Here is a 23,215-nt window from a genome sequence, read left to right as displayed (position 1 = left end):
CATATGACTCCGAACGACTTCGAAAGATTCCGAACGACTCCGAACGACTCCGGACGACTCCGACTCCGAACGACTACGAACAACTCCGAACGACGCCTTATTTGTTAATTTTTATTGGTTAAGCGATTGGCCATCATTGGCCTTATCACTGATCTTATAAACTATCTAAGTTGCCTAGGGTAGCAATAAATAACATAAAGCATTACGGTACAATGTAACATCAGCACAAAATAAATAACAAAGAGTATGACTTATTGTTATATCCATAGTAGGTATGTGGGAGCGGTCCAGTCATGTATCGAACCTACCACAGGAATTTAGTTAAAGCCGTACGCACATCCTTTAATATCGGTCGACTACGGTTCAGGAAGATTCCGGGTCGATTCCAAACGATTCCGGACGATTCTGCCAATTCCGGCAAAGCTAGCGATTCCATTTCTCTGGAGTCGGAATCGGTGCTAACCTTGCTAGAACCAGAGCGGAACCATGGGTGCGTTCCAGATAACCCATCTCTATACGGGACCAACTAATTCTTTATCGATAATATTGCCACTTCATGTTTTTCTTCTCGAGTTTTTGGGGCAAACTCGACCTTAATTCAGCTACAGTTAGAATTCAATAGTAGAACGCTTTTCAATTAATTGTCCAATAGTTGGCTAACAGTTTCAGGTCGTAAAGTACGCTCCAAATCTAAGTTATGTTGTAGTTCGTTGTATAAGTTATCAATAGAACTCTTTTTTTTTTCGTTCTATTCATGGGTAAGCACATCGTATTCCAGCATCTCCGTAAGATTCGTTTAACATCTGTTCTAATCACTGAACTCGCTGCGCTACTCTGCAGCTTACAGCTCTGAATGCCGCATTCATTCCCTCACATACACTAAACATCGCGGCATCCATCTCTCTAACACACCCTAAGCGCACTCTGTCAAACGAACGCCTGCTCTGATCGACTGCACCTTGACCAGAGCTGCGTGACTCTCCGCTTAAGATGTTCGATCCACTGTTTACTTTCGGTTGCGGATGTGCTGGAAATGATAGTCCCGTGTGGGGATTCCCACAAAACAGATATCAATACCACCCATACCACCGCGCCTCTCCACAATTAGAATATGCAGTGATAAAAGTCTCAGACATGCGTAAGCACTGTGATTCAGAATAATTTAATTCTTTTTTTCTATGGAGAACGCGACAAAACCAAACACAACAGGACAAGAATGTAAAAAATCTAATCCCCAGCCGGATGTGATCAATGGGATAGCATCGTTTGTTTGTTTGCAGAATAGGAGTAGAACAGGTTTATGGTGTTTTTTTTTACAAAAACGTAGATCAAAACAGCTTAAATACAAGACGATCATAAAACTGATAGCGCTGAGAAGCGCGAACAGAGAGCCAAGAAGATGATGAAGCATAATCATCAATTAGTTACGCACTCATCATAGCTCATTAGCCCCCCTTTTGTTGAATACTGTTGAGATGATTTGCAAAGTAAACATTTTTTATGTGGTGAAGTTCCAGAAATCTTCAGAATAGATTAACTGAAAAACTCCATCCAGGAAGTGATCTCTTGATTCAGAACCGATTACACCAAAAGGGTTGAAACGAAACACAAGACAACAGAAAAGAAATGGAAAGTGAATAAAAACAAAAATGAAAACTCTACGCCACAAACAAACTGACCTTGAGGTTTCGAATGTCCTGTTTCTGTCCCACATAGGGTAGTGTATGTACCAATTATGCTTCGATATAGGTGAGTCCCTTCACTGGATTTCCTTCAAAACCACTTCCAGGTCAACGGAGCAGCATATCACCAATGATCACCGAATGAGTGGATAACATAACAACAAAATCAGAGCAAAAATAATGGAAAGACACTCGAAGCTTTCGGTTACTCACCGGCCGGCTTCTGCTACTACTGCCGCCGCCGCCGTCGTGAAACCTTTCACGTAAGCACAATGTCACGGCTTTTTGGTGGCTTTTTAGAAGCCCCCGACGACCCGTTTTACCGCGCACACTTGATTGATCTGCACACACCACCCAAAGCAGTAGGCCTTGTACTTTGTGCTGGAATCGATCCAGCTGCAGGGTACACTTTTGGAAGATCTTTTTTATGTATATTCTATCCCTTTCCGTACTACTAGAGTGCGATTAGTGTTGAAGGATTTTGTTACATTCGGTTGTGTATCGGGCGTACGGACGAGAAGACATGTCGTGTCATGGAGAGCGAAGGTCACGATCATTATTTTCTCTTTGCAGACAATCGTGGTCGGGCAATGCTGGGGTCGTTACTGATGGGTGGGGACCTATCTGAACAATGCAATAAAAAAAGAGTAGCACTGGGGAAATACCCAGCCAACTATCTCTTTCATTGTAGTCATTTCCGTGTCACCTCTTGGACGAGCCCGTCCAGCCACAGACAACTGTAAAACGATCATAGCAGCGTCAGCGTCTGTGCTCTTAATGGGACAGCTTGAACACTAGGCACTAGAAACAGTTAACCATTTCTAGAAACCTGCCCGAAGAACATCCTCCATCTCGTCTGTATACCGCTGACCCATGCCATCTTCAAGCAACACTCATCGTCCGTTCCATCCATCCCACCCATGCACCCAAACGGTCAACGACATTTGAATAAGAAACGGCGCTTCTCAAGGATATGTTATGCTCGCTTCCTGACCTGACCCGTTCGGAAAACTTCGGAACATCGCGCACACAAACACAACCCAAAACCCGATCAGCAAGCTGTGCGTAAAACTTGAACTTGAACGTGCGTCGATCTTCAACGGCGTCCACCGGCCAGCGCGACAGCCCGAAAATAAAATCAACGTGACTCAATCAAGTCACCTTGCTCGACCACCGTTTCCCACCGCGCGCGTGATCTTGTAATATCTTTCAAGACGCCCAGACGGCAAAACATTACAGCTTCTCTCCCTCCCTAATGTTCGATGGGCGTTCGCGAGGAGTTGTTGTTTTGTTGGAGCAGGGAAAACCCGTGGAAGGGATGCTGCGACAACAGTGAGCTCGCAGCGCTAGGGACAACCGTGCCCAGCGCAGCATAAAAACCATTATTTGTCTATCGATTGAAAGCAGTTGCGCGAGCGTCGTCGGACGGAAAGCACGGAATCGCGTGATCGTGAAGTTACCGTACCACACTGTAACCCGCTGTCCGATTGTTGTTGTTTGATTGTGAAATCTGTGAAGAGTCACCACCGCACCCCGTTTCAGCATGAAACTGTTTGTAGTGTTGATGGCCCTGGTGGCCGCTGCGGTTGCTGCACCGGCGCCCCAGTTTGGCTTCGGATATCCCGGCTTTGGAGGAGGTATTACATCGTGAGATGGTTTGCTTTTGCCGCAAGAGGGCGCGCAGTGTGTAATGAAACGCAGTGTGTAGTGAAGCCGTTGGGCTTGTAGTTTGGTATCGCAGTAGGCGGTAGAAGTTGTTGGTGTAGCTTTTCCAGTCCACAGCGCCATTGGGAGTCAGTTGTGTGGAAAACAACCTTTTAGCTTTACTACACTAACTGCTAGTTTAAGTAGTTTAATATAAGTAGTGAGTTAGTGAAAATTAACACATATTTTCCTTGTTTATTTTTCTGCCCGGTGTTGCCGCTTTCGTACAATGGTGAATTTGTTGTGTCGATCAATTCGTCGGTAATATTTGTGTGATTCGAAATTTGTTTGCTTGCTCTACACCAAAGGAAAATTCTATAGGAAAGGTAGTCTGACAAAAAAATATAAAAAAATGTCAACAAAATAATACTCTGTTAAATTTTATCCATCCCCAACGATTATGATGCTGATTATGACGCGTGTTGCGGCGTGTGCTAATGTTTGCTTCAAACCAACCGTCTTTACTCAATTGTCTACAATCTGCTTCTCGAACACGGCACACGAAATCGATACATCTCGCGCACCACGTGCATCTTTTGTGACCTTCCTGGCTTTTGTCGTGTTGCTTCGACATGCGAACACATGCACACACACACAACACACATGACTATAAATGGATTCACACATTTAAACACACACTAAACAGCACTACGTAGAGGTATGATAGTGTTCTTTGGTTACTGTAATTTTCCTTAAAATCCATTCCTGCTAACAAACGGACGCAGTACGATTTTTCGAAATTTTTAATAATTAAGTTCTCAAACAACTTTTTCCCCGCAAAAACAAATGATTCTTTAATATTTATTTTCAAACCCCCATTTTATCAATTTATTTTGCAATCCCGTTTGGGTTTGAGTAAAAAAAAGCTCTTCTTTCGGCTCTCTCATCAATCATTTAAAAATAACAAACTGCTTGACCAAGAATCACTTGGCAGAATCTCTTTCGTTGTTTATCTTTGTTGATCTTTACGCTTCCGCAAACAGCTCGTGTTTGCTCGTGTTGTCATACGACCGATCGTCACCGGGGGCGCAACGATAAAATCCCACGCGTTGAATAAATTTCGTAAAAAGATCCCCCAAAATTCTTTAACATTTCACACCCCACCTACCGGGTGAAAAAGATTCGTCCCGCGAATGCTACCTGTTGATGGTTATAGCGTGTGATGGAGCAATGAACGATGTACATGTCGCTCCTTCAGGGTGCTATATGATTGAGTTACCAATCGTCTTGACATCTTTAGCATGTTGTTTTGCCATCGTTTGCACGCATTTTTACGAGAGAATATGTTTACCAATCCATCGAAAGAATACGTTGCGAGCAGACAGTTAACAGTGACCTTCGCACACAAGAAGGTCGGTTTGAGATAACGGGCATCTTTCGATCTGTTTTGGATAAACCGTTTTATGCAAAGTGTTTGCTTTGTTGTTCAGTGTGCAAATTTATTTGTTCTTTTACTAACTGGCAGTAGTCAAGATCACTTAGCGGCCCTATTCCTGAAACTGTATTGGTGAAGACCGTACTGCGTCGCAACCTCCCTTCCCCAGCACACAATCCCTTCCAAAACTCCTCTTCCCTAATTCTAGCTAAAAGTAGTTTGCTACTAATCACTCCGGTGTAACGGTTCGGTTTTTTTAGGCTTTATTCCGGTAGCGGTTCCGGTTCCAGTAGCGGTAGCACCGATCGGTGTAGCGCCGGTCGGTGTACTAGCCCCAGTCGGATACGTAGATCCAGGTAATGGGTTTGAGTTCGTCGTCCTGATACTGTTGAAGTCTCTTTGCTCTTTGCTGATAGCAAATGCCTGATGGAGGGGGAGTGATACCTCATTTAAATGAAACTCAGTATTAATCATTTCGTGTGCATTGGTTTGTTTCTTCCTTTTCAAATCAAAAACAAAATCCTTCCGTGGGATCGTTCGCGACGAAAAGGATACCGACACCATCCACGCTTCTATCGCCCGTATCCAGGCCCCCACTATGGTGGACACTACGGTGGTCCGGTCGGTGGTCTGCTGGGTGGTGGTGGTGGTGGATTCTCCGGCAGCCAGGCTAACGCACAGTCCGCCTCGTTCAACATCGGTCTAGGCGGCATTTCGGGCTCGTTCAGTAACTCGAACGCTAACTCGTTCGGCGGTGGCCATGGCGGTGGTTTCGGTGGATCCGGTGCACAGGCATCGGCACAGTCCGCCTCGTTTGGCGGCGGTTTGGGAGGTTTCGGTGGTTCGGCCTCCAATGCCCAAGCGTCGGCCAATTCGTTCGGTGGAGGCGGCGGTGGTTTGTAAGTATCGTGTGCGAGTATTCAAACACTTTTCTTTCCAATGTTCACTAATATTAACTAATATCTTTGTGATCGTGGTGCATTGTTGCAGGTTCTTCTAAGTGAAGCGACCCTTTTGGAGTCTGTAAATAAGCAACGTCGCTAGCTGGTAGCGATAGATGACACAACCACTCATTTACATCGTCAAGATATTGGCCGTGAACGGAATCGGTCGTTCTCGGCTGCGCTGAAGCCATTTTCGTGTTGTAAGCTATTTCTATATGTTTATTTATGAATAAAATATCGTGGAAAAATTGAAACCGCCCTTTTGCTGCAAGTTTGTTACACGTCAGCTTTTATGGTGTCGAAGGAGAGAAAGAGAAAGAGAGGGAGAGAAAGAGGGAGAGAAAGAGAGAGAGAGAGAGAGAGAGAGAGAGAGAGAATGAAAGAAAAAACACACACGAAAAATAAAACGAAACAGGTTAACAGCGTTACGCCCTTCGAATGTAGGCCATAGGTTTGTCCGGATCAAAAGACTTCAATGCGCTGGTGAATGTCACAAGAGACGAACCTTTTGTGTGCATGTTTTTTTGAGAAATGATTTTTGTTGGAGTCATTTTGGGAAGATGAAATGCCGCAGTCCACTTAAAATGTCGTCAATAGTTTCGACCTTCTTATTGTCGCTTGTGTCCTTGGTAGTTGTGAAATGCAAGCTGTCAACAATTTAGGTTTGACTATTGATAGATATCACATATGATAAGGTACACTTAAAAAAATTATAGAGGCTTTGAGCCAATTGGCGTCATTTGCCTTTTTCAATCGGTTGGTTAATTCTAAGTTTAAAATATAACGTTCTTCTTGGCAAGCAATTTGTAGATAAGGTACATTCAACTAAACATTTGTTTGCCACTCAACAAGATTGCCACTAGAACATACAAAGTTTTCCATGAGCTTATGACTTTTTCTTAAGGCTTTTCATTGCTTTTAGATGTTACTACTGTTTTATTTGTTCCACGGAATATTCACCGTTTTCCAAACATATTTGAATGTTTGTCACGATTTACTAGATTTTTCTCAAAATTATATGATGATTATGATAAGCCACATATATAAGCCAGTCAATATATCGTGGAGCAAAATCTAAAGAATGTAGGGCAGTAAAAAAGTAGGATTCAATCAAAACTGTTAACGAGACCCTTAAAAATCTTGAGGTCACTCTGTAATCGTTTTATCATGTAGTATTAAAATAGCCCAACGCTCAGTGCTAGACTTGTCAATTATTGAAAAGAAGGCAGGAGGTGATTAGAAGGGATATATTTTGGGCTGTAGTGTTCGAACTGTGGATAACCTCGACCAATACAAATCGTTCAATCGATTTATTTACTACCCTTTACGCCAAAAGCTTCCTCCTTGTGCGACATTAAAAAATATAAACCCCTAAAACAGGTTATCGATCCGCATTACAGACGTGTATCACCTTCACCTTCCTCTACATAGGTTAGAGTTTACACGACAGACTGAAATAGCTTCGACGTGTAGAACAAGCGACGAAACCAAAAATGAGATTGATTCCCAAATCATTTATCACGTGATTTGAAATATTTATTATTCCATTTAAATCTTATCGTTTTTATTTCATCCTATATATAGTGAGACATGAGCAAATTCCTAAAAACTTGCTTTGAAAATCCCCTAACAGCGCAACAAATAAATAAAAGTACCGTGTTGGGTGTAACATTCTGAGAGCATATTTTTATGTTTCCTATTATTGTATTTAACACGTGATGAATTCATTTGAATTCAAATGAAATGTCACGAACTAAAAACGCATGCTTAGCATCTGTTGAACCACACGCTTGAACCATAAGCACACGATTGTTCGATTGATCTGCTTCGCTGGTGATGGTACCGGTGCTAGGTGGCCCCATTCCATTCATTTAACCAAACAATCCACCGGTAAGCGCTCGTAATCCATTCGCGAAAGCTGAAAATAATAAGGATAATTTACTGATTGCACTCATTACACACTAACAAATCCATACGTACTGGATAAGAAACCTGAAGACCTGCCGCCGGAAGTGTTGGATCGACCGGTGCTCGGCTGATAGTATGGCTGCTGCTGGGCCGGCTGCACATAGTACGGCTGCTGTTGGACTGGCTGTGCGTATGTTTGGACGTATTGTGGTTGGGGTTGGTAAACTACAGGCGCTGCTGTTTGGGCCTGATAAACTTGCGGCGCTGCTGTTTGGGTCTGGTACACTTGAGGTGCTGCTCCTCCTGTTTGTGCTTGGTATTCAGCCAGAACCTGGCGATACTGAGCTAGCTCACGCTCGTACTGTGACTGAGCAGGGGCGGTTTGCACCGTTTGAGCCTGTGTGTATTGTGCTGTTGCGATGGGTTGTGGCTGGCTTACTACCCGTGGTTGCTGTTGCTGCCTTATCACTTGTACTGGCTGCACTCTAGACACAGTGGGCTGCTGCTGCACGGTCTGTTGTCGCCTGATGGTTTGTGTCTGGGGAGCGTTTGTCCTGGTAGATTGAACTTGCTGCACTGCTTGCTGACGTCTTACTACTTGAACTGGCTGAACTCTTGTCAGGGTGGGCTGAACCTGCTGCACTACTTGCTGTCGCCTGATGGCTTGTGTTTGGGGAACGTTTGGCCGGGTCGGTAGTACCTGTTGCACTATTTGCGTTCGCCTTGTTACTTGAACTGGCTGCACTCTTGTCACAGTGGGCTGTACCTGCTGCCCTATCTGCTGTCGCCTGATGGTTTGTGTCTGGGGAGCATTTGTCCCTGTGGGTTGAAACTGCTGCACTATCTGCTGGCGCCTGATGAGCTGAGTCTGGGGAACATTTGCCCCAGTAGGCTGCAACTGCTGCACTATCTGCTGCCGTCTGATTAGCTGATTCTGGGGAACATTTGTCCTGGAGGGTTGAATCTGCTTCACTATCTGCTGCTCCGTGATGACCTGATTCTGGGGAGCGTTTATCCTGGCTGGTTGAAACTGCTGAACTCTTCCAGCGGTGGGCCTAATCTGTTGGAACGTAGTCTGCTGAGCACGTGCCAAGTTTGGCTGAGTATTCTGATTTGTTAGCGGATTCCTTATTCCTTGAGGTTGCCGAATTTGTTGGTCTGGAGTTTGAAAAACGGTTTGTACCCTGAACTGATTACGCAATGACGCAATCGAACCGATGGCATTCGCCGTGATGGGGTTGGAGGGATCTGTAATCGGATGAAACTTGTCGTTAATAGTTGTATCTAACTTACTTTCAAATTTCAAACAGTAACCTTGTTGTGTTTTATATTAAAACAAGAATGTATATAAAACACATGTAAAATAGAAGCCCATTCTCGCGACTTTTTATTACAAACTTCACAAGCACAAGAGTCCAAACTGACTACAGATCATAAGTGTCCTGTGAAAAAAAAGTTAAAATCTAGATATCAATTTCCACTTACTGTAATTATTTATTTCCACTTTGCCCACACGTGCTACCGATTGCTCCTTCACCACGTACTTCGAACTGCTTGCCCGCGCGAAAGCTAAATACAAGAAAAGAACAAAAAATATAAGTTACACGTGCTCACATGCACTTGCTATCGATACCCTGTCCGTGTTACCTCCAAACTGTGGTGCACAGCTCGTCCTTTCGAGCAGCAAACACAGTCCTACAATCGCAAAGGCATACCAATGCTTCATCGTGCGGATGAAGTTGGATGTGCCGCACGGAGATGTCGTTCGCAAACTAAAGCACGATCGAGAGGCGACTTCAACACCGGAGGTCAGAATATTGGAAGAATAAACCGGTTTGTCTTGAAAAATTATGTCTAACATAAGGCGGGGTGCGATTTTTGGCGACTATCATCCAACTGAACTCACATGCGGTTGATGTCGTTTGGCTATGAATTTACATTTTCCGATACTCATCCAAAACCGGGTTGATAAAATAAAGTCACGGGCACGTTGCCGCTGGGAGGGAAATCGGAATCGGCCAGTGTGTGTATGTGTTCTAACTCGTTCCCCGACTTAGTGTACGATACCGGATGAAGTGCTGGCATGATAAGATGCTCACAGAGAGCCGATTGGCGGCGATACTACCCCACACTGATAGTATGTATGTGTGTGTGATATAAATATGATAATAATGTTATGAACGTAAAAAACCGGTTTCTTATGCTAGAATATTTCTTTCAAAGCGTAGGGCTTAGCTTAATCTTCCTCAAGATTAGCATATCGTGGGCGATCTGTAGCATACGCCAATTTTGAATGGATCGATAGGATCTAATTTCAAAAGCTTTCTAACTTCTCAAATGATTCCGTTGGGCCTGCGATCTTACTGTCTTTTGGAATTTGGAACGAAATTTCTTTCATTTCGAGTTTATACTTGACCACAATTTTGCATTCAGAGGACATTAAGTGTTTTTTGTAACCAAGAATAACAATGTAGGCTATTCCAGCAAACTGGTTCGCAGTTGTGAGCAAGGTCTGGACTGGACTGGACTGTGTTTTGTCCTTGATGTTGCCAATAAACTGATCACGTCATAATTTTATATCTAGACACAGTACAATCACAGTAGAATATGAGAGTCTATTAATAAGTAGCACAGTGCGAACGCAGCAAAAAAATGCTAATTGCTGGTTGTTAACAAACACGTGTATATTGGCTCGTTGAATTTGAATTATGCTACAATTGTAGCATACATTTAGGCGTAAATAATCACATCATAAAGTGAACTAAGTAAATAATTATTGTGAGTCCACGATGACATGCTGACTGCACTCCAAAAGAGGCTTGTCATTTGTTAGATGTTATGGATTGGATAAGTCAGCTCTCAATGGATGACAACTCACCTCAACCCGAGACGCCTCCCAGGATGATCACTATCGTTCATTACACTATCTGGGATATTTTGGAAGATTTAACATTAAACACTTACTAATCTATGTTTAGCCACGCACATGTGTTCGGTTTATTGCTTGACGATCGTCAAATTCAGAACAGCTACGAAACCCTTAAACCAACAGCACCATCCGACTGGTTGGACAGATCGTATATATTTACAGGGTTTACCGAGTCACTTTTCTTTATGAACAAGATTATTCACCATTTGCAAGACCTTTTTTGTGCAGACTTTGAACCTACTGACTTAAATGACTCGCAAAATGATACAGCTGTGGAATTGTAGGTTTTTTTACAATTATTTTCCAGTTCTTGAACACGAACAGGTCATCATTTGGCCTGCATTTGAAAGTCCTTTTACATAATCACGCGATACTTGTGTTAGAGAAATCATATGGGGTGTTCTTTTTACAAAAATGACTTATATGTAATTTCTAATAAAGAATTAAAAAAAAAAATCATAATTCCGTGTAGAATAATTTGCGCGTAAGAAATGATTATTTCCATGTAGAATTATTAACAACAACTAAAAGCTGCTATTCTAATGCCAAACACAATCTGTGACTATCTTCTATATGTCCTATATATTTATTTATTTATGGATTTGGATTATTTTGGCCTTATCAGCCTCATTATTTTCATGTTTTAGGATAAGAAGAAGAAGTTTTTTTCAGTAACTCGTCCTTATTTTATTTCCATCACAATGATCAGGCAGTTCCTCAACATGTCACAAAGCACTGTCAAACTGAAATCAGGTTGTGGTGTATTAAAAACTAAGTAGAAAAACTAGAACAATTTTGTCATGCATTTATAATATGTCACAGTCGTTGAGATACAGCCACTTTCCCCAAACTCGATCGAAGAGGAACGATAATTGTAGTTAGTTGGGTACAACGGTTACTTTAATTTATTTTACGAGCGTCTTGCTCAGTAATCGCTGCAATATGGCAAAATGTTCTAAAATCATTTAAGAAAACCACCTATTTATGTCATTTTTGATAACCACTTCGATCGTTCCCGTATTTATCGAGCTTGGGAAAGTGGCTGATATTGTCACTTTGCAAAATGATACGAAAATCCGGTAAATTTTCGATCGCAACTGGCCCGGCGGTCTAACACCAATCGAACAAGACATCGCACATGAAAAATGTATGGAATTTGATAGGTTTGAGACAATGTTTGTCTTGTTTGTTCGAAATGCCTTAGCCAGACGAATGCAGATCAATAGCTCTCAGACAGTCGCCTTGTACTGAACTGCCATAAGCGGTGGTGTGGCAGGTGGCCGATCCATCCTTTCCCGAGCTTGGCTTGTAGGCTATAGCGATCGCACCGCCATTGGTGCTACCAAACGTGTTCGGGAACATAGGATCAACGAATTATTCGACCTTTGACCGATGCCTAAGTTAGTATTGAACCTGAGATTCACCCCTGACGGTACTGGACCAGCACGCGCTTGTTCTGCGACTGAGCAGGCGCATATTGCGCTGTTACGATACGCTGCTGTGGCTGGCGTATTACCTGTGGCTGTTGCCTTATTACAAATGCTTGTTGAACTTTTGCCGTTGAAATGGGCTGCGCCTGTTGCGACAGCCTTATTACTTGTGTTTGTGGAGCACTTGTAAGGTAACCGATACGCTGAACCTGCTGCACACGCTGGGGTTGTTTAATGTAGACCCGAGTCTGCTGAGCGTTAGGCCCGATTCGCTGAACCTGTTGCACACGCTGAGGCTGTTGTATGATGATTTGAGTACGGGGAGTGTTTGTCCCGACTCGCTGAATCTGCTGCACTCGTTGAGGCTGTTGTAAGTAGATTTGCGTCCGCTTTGCGTTTGTTCCGATGCGCTGAATCTGTTGCACAGGTTGGGGCTGTTGTAAGTAGATTTGTGTTCGCTGTGCGTTTGTCCCAACTCGCTGAACCTGCTGCACACGTTGAGGCTGTTGTAAGTAGATTTGAGTCCGCTGACCGTTTGTACCGGTTCGCAGAACCTGCTGCACACGTTGGGGCTGCTGTATAATGATTTGAGTGCGCTGTGCATTTGTCCCGGTTCGCTGAACCTGCTGTACACGTTGTGGCTGTTGTATGATGATTTGAGTCCGTGGAGCACTTGTTCTACTAGGTTGAACCTGCTGCACTATTTTCTGCAGCTTAATAATTTGAGTCTTTGGAGCTGATGCTACGGTTTGCTGGACCACACGTTGTGGCTGTTGTATGACTAGCACTTGCTGAACTCGTTTACTCGACTTTGCTACGGTGGGTTTAATTTGCTGCACTAGTGACTGAAAATTCTGTATTGGTTGTCCGTTTATTAATATTTTAGGTTGCTGCACTGTCGGCCTTCTGGCAGTTGCCGTGGTGGCTTTTTTTGGATCTGTAATCGAGAAAAAGGTTTTAGTGTGTATGCGTACAATATTTAAAAATGTAATTTCAGTATTGTTCATTATTGGTCGAATAAAGTAGTTGAAATTAATTTTATCTTTAAAGATCTTTCTTATGGTTGGGTTCAAAAACCCTGTACTTTCTTTAAAAGAGAGGAAGTTGTAATAAAAAGCTTTAATATTTCTATGAACGTCCGGCAGATTCCTATTTGATCACTTTAACACTTCAACTTCACTAAAGATCATTTTGTTCCAGTGTAAATGAAGCCAAAACATAATCCATCATTGAAACTCACCATAATTAGTATTTATTTCCACCTGGCTTACACGTGCTACAGAATTCTCCTTCACCAAATAATTCGCCGTTTTTTTCTGCTCGATAGCTGAACATGAAAAAAACAATACAAAAATAATCAATTCTATTTCGTTTGCCTGTTGCCAGTGCTGTTCACTTTACCTCCTTTCTGCAGCGCACAGCTCGTCCTTTCTAGCAGCAAACAAAGTCCTACAATGGCAAAGCCATACCAATGCTTCATCGTGCGGATGAAGTTGGATGTGTGCCACACAAGGCCGTCGTTCGGAAACTAATGGTCGATCGAGACAGTTGTACGAATCTAGCGACTACGGAGTTCAAAATGTAGGAATGATAAACCAGTTTGTGTTGAGGAGTACTAATAAGTTCGAAGTGTTTTTAAGCTGGATCGGGTTACACTCTTATTTTGAAGTGTTTTTCTTTTGGGATTTCTTTTTTACAATATGCAATTTTGCTACAGTGGCTTTTTAGCGCAAGTTTTTTAGAACCAAAAGTTCTTATCCCTCACAAAACATTTATGATGGACAACTAGAGATAATGCTCGACGAAGAGTGTGTAAAAATGCATGAAAAATACACTTGAAGTATCTCGGCAACTCATTCTCGATCGAATAAAAACAAAAGGATTGATCCAAAAAGTGGGAATTCCATCGCATATGGGTATTGGCAAACAGACGACGAATGTCGATAGTTCACTTGTAAGCAATTACTTCTACCACACTTGTACACAAGTATTAAGAAACTCAATTATCTTAGGTATCTGGGGGGATCACAGATTTATCAGAACAACGTAACGTGAACCAATTTTTTTTACAAAATTCGTAAATCCTCGGTTGAAAATACTACAAACTTATTGGTAATCCTATTGGCGGTGTGCAATTTTGGGCGAATCTCCTCCGAATCCGAACTCACAAGTGGTTTGATGCGTTGAAGCTATAAATTTTCCGGGTACCCATCCAAAACGGGTTGATAATATTAGACACGCACACTTTGCCGTTGAAAGAGAGATTGGAATTTGATTATAGAATTGTGAACGTGTGTGTTTTACTTCGTTCTCGGACTATATATATGACCATGGATGAAGTTTTGGATGGCAAAGGTGACGAACGTAAAAAACGAGTTCTTTTGAAAGAAATTGTATTTGTAGAAGTATGGCCTAGCTTAACATCCGTACATATTTAGAATATCGGAGGGCGCTCGTATGGCACTTTTGAATAAATGTATCCACATTTGACAACCATGTTAAAATTACTCAGATTGAACTGTTGCGTGTACAATCTTTCAAACTTGTGCCTGTGATGTTGGTGTTGTTTTCCAGTATCAGTGGTCGTAAAGTCAGTGGAAGTATTAGAAAGTGCGGTAGGTGTTATTGTGGCAGCCTAACACGTTTGATAATACGGACATATTTCAATCGTTTTTGGAATTTCTGTTACACATGTACGACAACCTTTTATATCTAGACCAGGTTTATTGGGTGATTCGTTGATGCTGAGCTGTCTAGACTGTGGACTGCTTCAAAGCCTTGAGCAAGGTCACTTAACTGTTGCTGTTCTCAATGTTGGAAATAATGACATTGATAAATTAGATTCACCCAAAACAGAGGCGTTGGATGAATTTATTATCAAAAACAGTCATTATTTGCATGGCGATATAATTTTACCGTGCATCAGAGTTTTTTTTTTCATTTCTGTTTGTCTAGGTCCTGCAGCTTATGGAAAGACTGCATTTGACATAATACATGACGTGTACTAACTAAAACTCTGAACAACTCTGAATTACGCTAGATCCCATCAACTAAGTGTATATTGGATCATTTGGATTAGGTATTTAAATTACGCATCCGTTGCCTACATTTAGGCGTAAATAAAGTATGCGGTGGACTAAGCAACGAACCTTCTTACACCCTAGCATACGAAGAAATAAACACTCCAAACACGGGCTCGTCATTCGTTAGATAAAGTAAACATTTATTAGGCCAGTCACATGCACATGCGTTCGGTTTATCGCTTATCGCACAAACGTTGAACTGCTAGGAATAAATTAAACCAACACACCGACAGCACCACCTTGCTGGTTCGACAGTATGCGCACCCTTAGTGCTTCGTTCGCAGCTTAGCCGGACGAATGCTGCGCTGCTGTTGCTGTTGCTGCTGGTGCTGCTTCTGTTGCTGCAGCACAACAGCCCGCCGACGTTCCTCCGGAACCGAGGCTGGACTGCCATAAGCGGTGGCATGGCTGGTAGCCGATCCACCCTTTCCCGTGCTGTAGCTGTTAGCAATAGCGATCGCACCGCCATTGGTGCTGCCAAACGTAACGGGGAACATGGGTCCAGCAGACCCTCCGGCGGGACGACCGGCCGAACCACCACGACGCGTTCCGAAGCTTACCTGCTCTTCATCCTCCTGATCGTCTTCAGTCGAGGCAGAATCGAGCTGGACGGTAACCTTCTTCTTGCGCTTGTCGGTTGTCGTCGGCACTAGCGGCGCAGCAGCAACAGCCGGCACATCCTCCAGGGGCTCCTCGTTGTCTAGTGCAAAGTCTAGCTCGCCCCCGGCATTTCCATCCTGCTCCAACTGTTCACCATCGTCGCTGAGCGGGATCTCATTCTCGGGCAACGCGTCCGCTGGGTACGCATCGGCAAACGACTGCACCGAAGGGTAACCCTCCACAGCAGGATCTGCGGGTCGGCAGTCAGCTGTTAAATGGTAGCGAACGAAGACGAATGCCGCAAAAACGCGTTTGCGAAAAGTTTCTTCTTATGCGTCACCAAAAAAACTTACCCTTGAGAATCGTACCGGTGGCGATGTTGTCTCCGGCGGCAAATGCGGCCACCCCGCTCGTTGCCGAACGACGTTGATAGTTCTGCCGTAGCCGCTGGTTCTGGTACATTGCGTGCTGATACATGGCGGTTTGCTGCAGCTGAGGGTATGCCATCACCGGAAGTGCATTGCGGTAGTACATGAACGCTGCAAGCCCAAGGGGTAAAAGAGAAAAGACAGTTGAATGGTCACTGGTTTGGAGCTAATGCACGGTACACCAACGACACAAACGCACCATTCTGCGGATAGGGATACGGATAGGCAAAGCAAAGCCCAACGCCACACAGCAACGCCAACACGGCAACGCTTGAGAACGACATGACGCCTAAATGTATGCCACACGCACTACACACGCCTTAATTCACACCGGGAACCACTCACTGCCGTTTGAAACACGTTTGAATACGTAGCTACGTTTGGAGAAAACTTTATTCTAAATCGTTGATTGGCTTCTGTTTTTCTTTTGCCTGAAAGTCCCGGGCAACAGTAACACACGTGGCTTGAATCTCGTGTCCACCGAGACTGATCTCCCAGCACCGACTGATAACCATCATGCCCGGGATCAACGCCTTTTATACCGATGGTTTGTGCCAACCGTCCGGCCCATCGGTGCTTTGGCCGGCCTCGTTGGTATGCAGCCCATGGGTAAGAGTATTATTGCCCATGTGTGTCTTCCTCCCATCCGTTCCGTCACACCGTCACTCACGGCGTACCGTGCAGATGTCGCCGGTGTCTGCCCGTCGCTTCATTTCGTATGTACGGCTATTGATTTTATTAGATTTAGGAATAAATTTAAAACAAACAAAGCTGTCCCAAAGAAGTGTTGCAGTGTTGTAATGACCGTGTAGTCGATGAGGGAGTTGAGCGGGTGTGCGGGTACTGGGAAAAACGAGAGCTTTAAAAAACAACAACTGAAGATGATCTTTGAACGATCTTCGGAACACAGAAAAAACGCTTTGAGGTTAGTTAAAAGAACAAATTGTTGCATCATCTATTAATATCCTTAATTCTCGGTCCCTCATAAACTTCCATTTCCCCTCCATTCCGTCGATCACTTGATCGCGAAATTCGACAGAACTCATTGTGCATGAATGTCTCGTCGCTAATATCGATATGATTGAAGATATTTCGTTGAATTTCGACCGGACTAGGCCGCGCACGGCGAGTGGCCGACAACCGAAATCGATGTCAATCATTTCGTGACATCTGTCGCCGGGACGGCCATCTGCCACCGGTCGATCAGAATCATGCTCGCTTGCTAGTATCGCCGACCGGCCGTGCTAGTAGCCCGCATAGGATTCCGGATGCGCATTCCACCAGCGAATTGAGGGGAGCATTGTATGATAATTTTGGCAAAATTAGCCACCGATCGATTCTAGCAGGCGAAAGGTGACCCATGAGTGGGATGAGTGGAGTGGTCCCCGGTACCTGAGAAGAATCACGTGCGCCTGCTGGGTGCGCGCACACACACCGAAGCTGTCAGCATTAAGATAATTGCTTCATTGAAATAAGATTCATGATGTGATGGTAATAAAACATAAATAAAAAGCGTAAATTATACGACCTAAACGCTCTCGGAGCTTGAGCTTGAACGTTTTTTAAATCGAGAGTAGGATGACCCACTACAAAGATGACTTTAAGACGGGACAGGGATAGCAAAAAGAACAAACAAAAGAGCTGTTGGGTGCTATCTGCAAACCGTGCTCTGGGTAAATGGGGTTTGATTCCCGCGCAAGAACGATCGTAAAACTTTTTACAACAATTTATGTGTTTTTATGACACTTTGCTGCAAAATGTACGGGCTATTGGAGAGTTCAGTTACCGGAGTACAGGGGACTGCAAGTCCGGCATCAAACGATGCCGCACGTTTTGGGCAAGGTGTAGAATACAGAACAGCTGCGTGGCTGTCGCTGTTGCCAATTTGCTAGATTTCTTGGAGTGACACTCGAAAAAAAGAAAACGATCGAACGCTTGAGGAACGATCTTCGACCTCGCGCGATCGTCGCGTACGCCGGAGGTCCACCTAAATCATGGGAAACAAAGCTTACCTTTGCACATAAATCTGTAACATTATGGTGGGATCGGTTGCTCTTTGCATGCTGAACAGGAAACAGAGCATTCGAACGTGTTGTTGCAGATGAGGTACAGTTAGCAAGATGGGGGAAGCAGCAATGGAAACCAGCATGTGAGCTACTAGGCAATGATAGTTTTAGAGACATTTTTTTATGGGAAAAACTATTATGATCCTGATGTTGAGATAAATCGCACGGGAAGCAAACAATAAAAAAAAGAATAATTATGAACGAAACATTAAACTTCGGGGTAACCAAGCAAGCTTTAGTGTATTCGCACTGAACGCCTGAATGTATGCAATTCTGTTTTTAATTTTTTTACACACATTTACTATTACAGGGTTTCCCACGATTTATTGGTCAGTTCCCATCAATTTTTGGTGGGTTCCCATATTTTTTTGGTGCGTTCCCACGATTTTTGGCCGTTTCCCAGAATTTTTTGGTCCGATTGTATTGATATCAAATCGGAAAATACCAATAAATTATAGGAACGAACCAAAAATCTATGAGATACGACCAAAAAATCGTGGGAACGCACCAAAAAATCATGGAAACTGACCAATAAATCGTGGGAAACCCTGTAACTGTTACAGTAAAAAATAATTCTAAAATTTTGATTTAAAAAAACTAAACCTTTGTAAAATATAATGCTACATAAGTAATCACAATTCATAAATACTACTTACAGAAAATTGAAGTCAATATTAAACATATTTTTTAATTAGTTAGTTACAAACAATAGTTTTCCTTCCTGTGTACGGAATTTTATTTATCATAAGAACAGCCTTTTAGAAGTTTGTTAATTGTGATAACAAAGTCATACGGTACTCGCCTTAATTTCATAAAATACTATCGATCAATTCAATAACTATATCCCGATCACATGATTAGGCTTTACAAACCTTCTATTGTAAACAAAACAAACAAAAAATCATTCCGTTGTCATTGCCTTTTTTTATTTCTTGTTATAGTTCGCAACACCCCACAGCGTTAAATCAGCATAGGTTGATCTAAAATTAAAAAAAAAAAAAACAACTCCCCAAGAACTACTTACTATCCCAATCTGGGACGTGCGAACAAGCTCGAATTCGGCACATGCAACGTCAATCACGTCAATTTATATGGATCGCGGCAACCGATCACGGGCTCAAGACCCAGTTGTTTGAGCTCGTCATCAGAGTTTTGGGTTTTTTTTTGGGTCCTAGCATATGCCCTCACAATCCTTCCTGAGGCCTCTTCTGCACCAAGGGGAGAATAAAACATCATAAAAACAATCATAGCTAGCATGTACGAGCTCACGGATGTGTTACAGATTCGGGGCTAAATTCAAAAACGATAAAAAAGAACTATAAATATCCCCCAGTCTCCATGGGTTTGTGTACGACTTTTCATGCAGAAAAAACGCCCTAAGTCTCGCGTCCATCCGGGATCTTCTGACGAGGGTGTATGAGCATTTCAATCACAGCTCGTTCCGCGTCGGGACAACCGATCCACCGATCTCGGCAAAAAAAAGCGTGAGCAATAAAAATGTGTCCGCTGATTGATGAATGCCAGGCGAATAAATTATGCTACAGAGAAGAGCACATACACACACCCTTACACTCACGCGATCACTTGTGCTCGCGATGAATCACAGCGCCATGAATCACGCGGCCCGAAAGGGAGTTGCCCGTCGACGCAAATCCCTATCCTTTTGGGCCCTTCTCGTGCGCACCTACCGCTAGAACGATTCGAGGAACGAAAGGCGCTGTCCGGGCTGAAGCTGAAGCACTCAATGGTCAATTCGATTATGCAAATGCGGGCCAGCCCTATCTGCCAGCTGCTGGTCCCGATTGTCCGCGAGCAAACGTCAATCGGCCGAGGCAGGCGTAAGTCCGGCTTGCGTGTGACGCGTGGTGAATATCAATCAGCGCGCGCATAAAGCTCATTCTTGGCGAAGAGGTTACGATCTGGCGTGTAGACTGCTTCGCCTTGCCCAAAATTCGAATGTCCCGTAAACCATTACCATGAATGGCGCCGTCAAGGGAGAGCAGAGGGTGGTCTTAATGAGCAAAAAATGCATCTCAGTGAGATAGGAAAGAGGTGAAGAGAAAAAAATCGCCACCCCAAAATAGGCCACTTAAAGACAAAGGTGAAAAGCTTGCCCCCAAAATTGAGGATCTTCCCCCTGGGAAGTGCACCTTTAAGGAAACTTTAAGTCACGGGTTGTTACGCAGAGACACTTTTATTTCCATTGCCGAGACATTAAGGTTCCTCTCGCGTGCACTTAGTTCTATACCGAGTCATTGTCCGCTCGTCTCGTGTTGCCGTGTTTATTGTCGTCGTTCAGCGCTGTTGTGTGCCGCTAGTCTACTTCTTCGAGAAGCTGATCGAGCTGCCCTGCGATACGCTGGGCTGGCCGTTGGCAACGGAAAATCCACCACTGTACGACAGGTTCACGTCCTTGTTGCCGGGAAGCTTGTAGCTCTGGCTACCGGACTGTCCAGCGGAGCCCTAGAAACGCCAACGAGAAGAACACATTGCGGTGAGTGCTGTGTGTGTGTGTGAAATGATTGTTTGTTGGAGCTTACCGAGAAACCGCCCGGACCGGCCGAGAAGCCTTGCGAGGCGGAGTTGGCTGCCGATGCACCGAAACCACCACCCGGTCCCTGGTTGTAGAAGGACTGTGCGCCCGCGTTGGCCGCGCTCGCTCCAAATCCGTTCGGGCCGTAATACTGGTTGAAGGCGTTGGCATTAGCATTCGAGCTGGACGCACCGAACCCACTGTAAAGAGTCGTGGAAGGAAGTAGCCAAAGGCGAAGAGGTGTTGTCAACATTAGTGCGGTTTCGATGGGTGCGATCGTTAATCTGTGGATGTGTATCTTGTCATACAAAAAGAAGAACTCATCGTACGTGGATCGAATTTGGGACCGCTTTTTTGTCTCCTTGGAAGTTTAGTACAGTGTCTGGGCGTTAGATTCTGTACGATCATCTTCCGGGTTGCGTTTGTGTTTTTGGCTGACTTTTTTACCAAAAACACTAGCTTCTTTCTCAATCAATATCTGCACATCTTTTTCGCGATCGCCACTGCACTCCCCTACTAGCAGCTCCGATCGAACCCGGTCGCATCTAAACGATCGTTAAGATGGCGCACAAGATCAGCATGCACAATGAACAAACGGACACCACCCTCATTCAGATGGAGCACCCTCTCTCAAGGTCAGCCGTAAAAATAGGGAGGTATTTTGGGGAGAAAGAAACGTACACATTGGAGTGGGTTTGGGAACTTACTTGAATTGGCGCTTTTGGCGCACGAGCACCGCTTCCGGTGGCACCAGCAGATCTAGCACGCTGCGCACGTTGCGTCGTACGGCCGGGTTTGCCTTTCGCACGTGCAGGGACGACTCGACCAGGACCTCGTACCCATTGCCGGCGCGATCTCTCACCTCAGCATCTGAAAATGGGATGATGTTAAGAAGTTGTTAAGCTTTAATTAAGTCGAGTTGAACAAGGAAAGGCGCAAAAAACCAACAAACTGGAAGGCTATTCCACTGTTATGGTAATGATCTTCGCTGACCCGTTGGCTCAGAGGGTAGGGTGTGGATTGCTTACGACATCCCTCAAACATGCAAACAAGTTGGTTGGGTTTTGTTTTATTTACACACACTTCGGAAAAGGCCAAATCAAGGCAATAATCAAATAAAATTCAACCCACTTGGGTGACTCTAATTTACATATAGAGAGCAACGGGAAGCAATTAAAAGGTTTGTTGTCCTCTCCTGTTCACTTTGGATAGCATCGCTTTCCCACTTGTCTTGCAGTCCTCTACAGCTGAAGAGCTTCCCCAGTTTTTTTTTCTGCAAATTTGCGTACCACAGCTCTCGAAAACCAGTTCTTGCGTAGCGAACCAGACTCCGAAGCTTCGGGTACGGATGTTGTTAATTCGTTTGTCCCGGCGAATGAGTGTGAAACCGGACGGAATGCCATCCCAATTTGTAAAGTCTGGGCTAGGCTGTGTTTAGTTTGCCAGCCATTCGAAGCGCACAAACGCACAAATAAAAGCGAAACCAGTATTTCCGGTTTGCGAGGGTATTGGTTCAAAAACGGATTCTGAGGGTGTATCAAAACATGTCCGAAAATAAAAGAGCAAAAGAAGAAAAAACATGGTGCTCTACCAATGTGCACGAGTGGCCTCGCAAAAGGTCAGGACTGACTAGCTGACCTTAGCTAATGGGTACGTCTTTGGGGAGGTGTTTTGCTGTAATCTACCGATCATGGGGAGACACAGTGTCTCAAGGAGATTTGGAAGGAAGACAACAAACAGTCACCAAGGTTCATAACGGCAATTGACAAGAAACAAACAACTGCGACAGATAATTCAATGTTTTAGGTTGGCGGTTATCCTAAAAGTAAGGTCTAGACAGTGTTTCTAGGATCCAAACAATATTTAGCCATGATGATATTAGACATCCTACCTTTTGGACATGACTGTTAGTTAATGTAATGCAAGGTCCTACGAACAAGATCATCGCTTCGAACTATTACCAAACCTTTACTTTTCTAGGTCACAATTCTCATTATACCAAAACAAATAACCATTATCAAGCCTAAAGCTTATAAAAAATTACAGCTCCCAATCTCTGAATCACTTACCACGGCCGTCGTTCTGACCTAAGGCACCGATCACCAGTGCCGAAAGTATGATCACTCCAACGAATCTGTTCATCGTTCACACACACACAGGGTGGATTATTTGTTAACACTACCGGTCACACGCGTTGCTCAAAACACTCTGAACAGGCTCCCCGATCAGGGTCTGGGTTTGGTCTACTCGCAGCAGAACACTCGAAACCCCCCCGCCAAGTTCAAACCAGCACGACACGAAGATGCTGCGTCCTGTCCTTCGGATCTTGTTTTGCCATTGTCGCGATCTTCGGCTGGGCGGGGAGGTCGAAATCTTTACTTCCCACCACCACCACCATCATCATCATCATCATCATCAGCATCATGATCGACAGTGCGATCACAAACTCTGGTCCGGTTTTGTTTTGTTTACTTTGGGCGCGATCAGCACTGGAGGGGATCAACTGATAATGAGCAATGGCAAAACGGGAAAC

At 44.0% G+C, this 23,215-nt stretch overlaps 5 protein-coding genes across 9 annotated transcripts; 1 reads left to right on the top strand and 4 right to left on the bottom strand.

Moving 5' to 3' along the window:
• Positions 1-3,021: 3,021 nt before the first annotated feature.
• On the top strand, positions 3,022-5,959 carry LOC121592843 (keratin, type I cytoskeletal 9-like). Of its 4 annotated transcripts, none has more exons than XM_041914679.1 (6): positions 3,022-3,319; positions 3,695-3,712; positions 4,033-4,044; positions 5,022-5,117; positions 5,312-5,660; positions 5,752-5,959. In XM_041914679.1, the coding sequence occupies exons 1-6, from the start codon at positions 3,226-3,228 to the stop codon at positions 5,759-5,761; spliced, it is 579 nt and encodes a 192-aa protein (XP_041770613.1). In that variant the 5' UTR covers positions 3,022-3,225; the 3' UTR covers positions 5,762-5,959. The 4 variants fall into 4 exon arrangements, with proteins under 4 accessions (XP_041770613.1, XP_041770614.1, XP_041770615.1 ...); XM_041914681.1 differs by having other exon boundaries at positions 3,029-3,319; positions 5,351-5,660; XM_041914680.1 differs by lacking the exons at positions 3,695-3,712; positions 4,033-4,044 and having other exon boundaries at positions 3,023-3,319.
• A 1,267-nt stretch (positions 5,960-7,226) lies between these two features.
• LOC121592227 (adenylate cyclase, terminal-differentiation specific-like) lies at positions 7,227-9,406 on the bottom strand. Its single transcript, XM_041913634.1, has 4 exons — positions 9,261-9,406; positions 9,099-9,182; positions 7,686-8,861; positions 7,227-7,623 (listed from the first exon to the last, which is right to left on the bottom strand). Exons 1-4 carry the CDS (start codon positions 9,337-9,339, stop codon positions 7,577-7,579), a joined length of 1,386 nt encoding a protein of 461 aa, XP_041769568.1. The 5' UTR covers positions 9,340-9,406; the 3' UTR covers positions 7,227-7,576.
• Positions 9,407-10,656: 1,250 nt separating this feature from the next.
• LOC121594291 (bromodomain-containing protein DDB_G0280777-like) lies at positions 10,657-13,523 on the bottom strand. The gene is made up of 3 exons (XM_041917389.1): positions 13,374-13,523; positions 13,213-13,299; positions 10,657-12,909 (listed from the first exon to the last, which is right to left on the bottom strand). The coding sequence occupies exons 1-3, from the start codon at positions 13,450-13,452 to the stop codon at positions 11,963-11,965; spliced, it is 1,113 nt and encodes a 370-aa protein (XP_041773323.1). The 5' UTR covers positions 13,453-13,523; the 3' UTR covers positions 10,657-11,962.
• A 1,651-nt stretch (positions 13,524-15,174) lies between these two features.
• Positions 15,175-16,587, bottom strand: LOC121592432. 2 transcript variants are annotated; one of them, XM_041913859.1, is made up of 3 exons: positions 16,283-16,587; positions 16,009-16,194; positions 15,175-15,923 (listed from the first exon to the last, which is right to left on the bottom strand). In XM_041913859.1, the coding sequence occupies exons 1-3, from the start codon at positions 16,365-16,367 to the stop codon at positions 15,322-15,324; spliced, it is 873 nt and encodes a 290-aa protein (XP_041769793.1). In that variant the 5' UTR covers positions 16,368-16,587; the 3' UTR covers positions 15,175-15,321. The 2 variants fall into 2 exon arrangements, with proteins under 2 accessions (XP_041769793.1, XP_041769794.1); XM_041913860.1 differs by having other exon boundaries at positions 15,175-15,905.
• A 3,737-nt stretch (positions 16,588-20,324) lies between these two features.
• On the bottom strand, positions 20,325-22,951 carry LOC121593450 (pupal cuticle protein 36-like). The gene is made up of 4 exons (XM_041915784.1): positions 22,752-22,951; positions 21,390-21,552; positions 20,690-20,882; positions 20,325-20,612 (listed from the first exon to the last, which is right to left on the bottom strand). The coding sequence occupies exons 1-4, from the start codon at positions 22,822-22,824 to the stop codon at positions 20,469-20,471; spliced, it is 573 nt and encodes a 190-aa protein (XP_041771718.1). The 5' UTR covers positions 22,825-22,951; the 3' UTR covers positions 20,325-20,468.
• Between the last annotated feature and the right edge of the window lie 264 nt (positions 22,952-23,215).

The sequence above is a fragment of the Anopheles merus genome, chromosome 2L (genome assembly GCF_017562075.2).
Source record: "Anopheles merus strain MAF chromosome 2L, AmerM5.1, whole genome shotgun sequence".
Taxonomy (NCBI): domain Eukaryota; kingdom Metazoa; phylum Arthropoda; class Insecta; order Diptera; family Culicidae; genus Anopheles; species Anopheles merus.
Note: the sequence above shows the minus strand (reverse complement) of the source record. Positions and strands in the feature narration are given on the sequence as shown.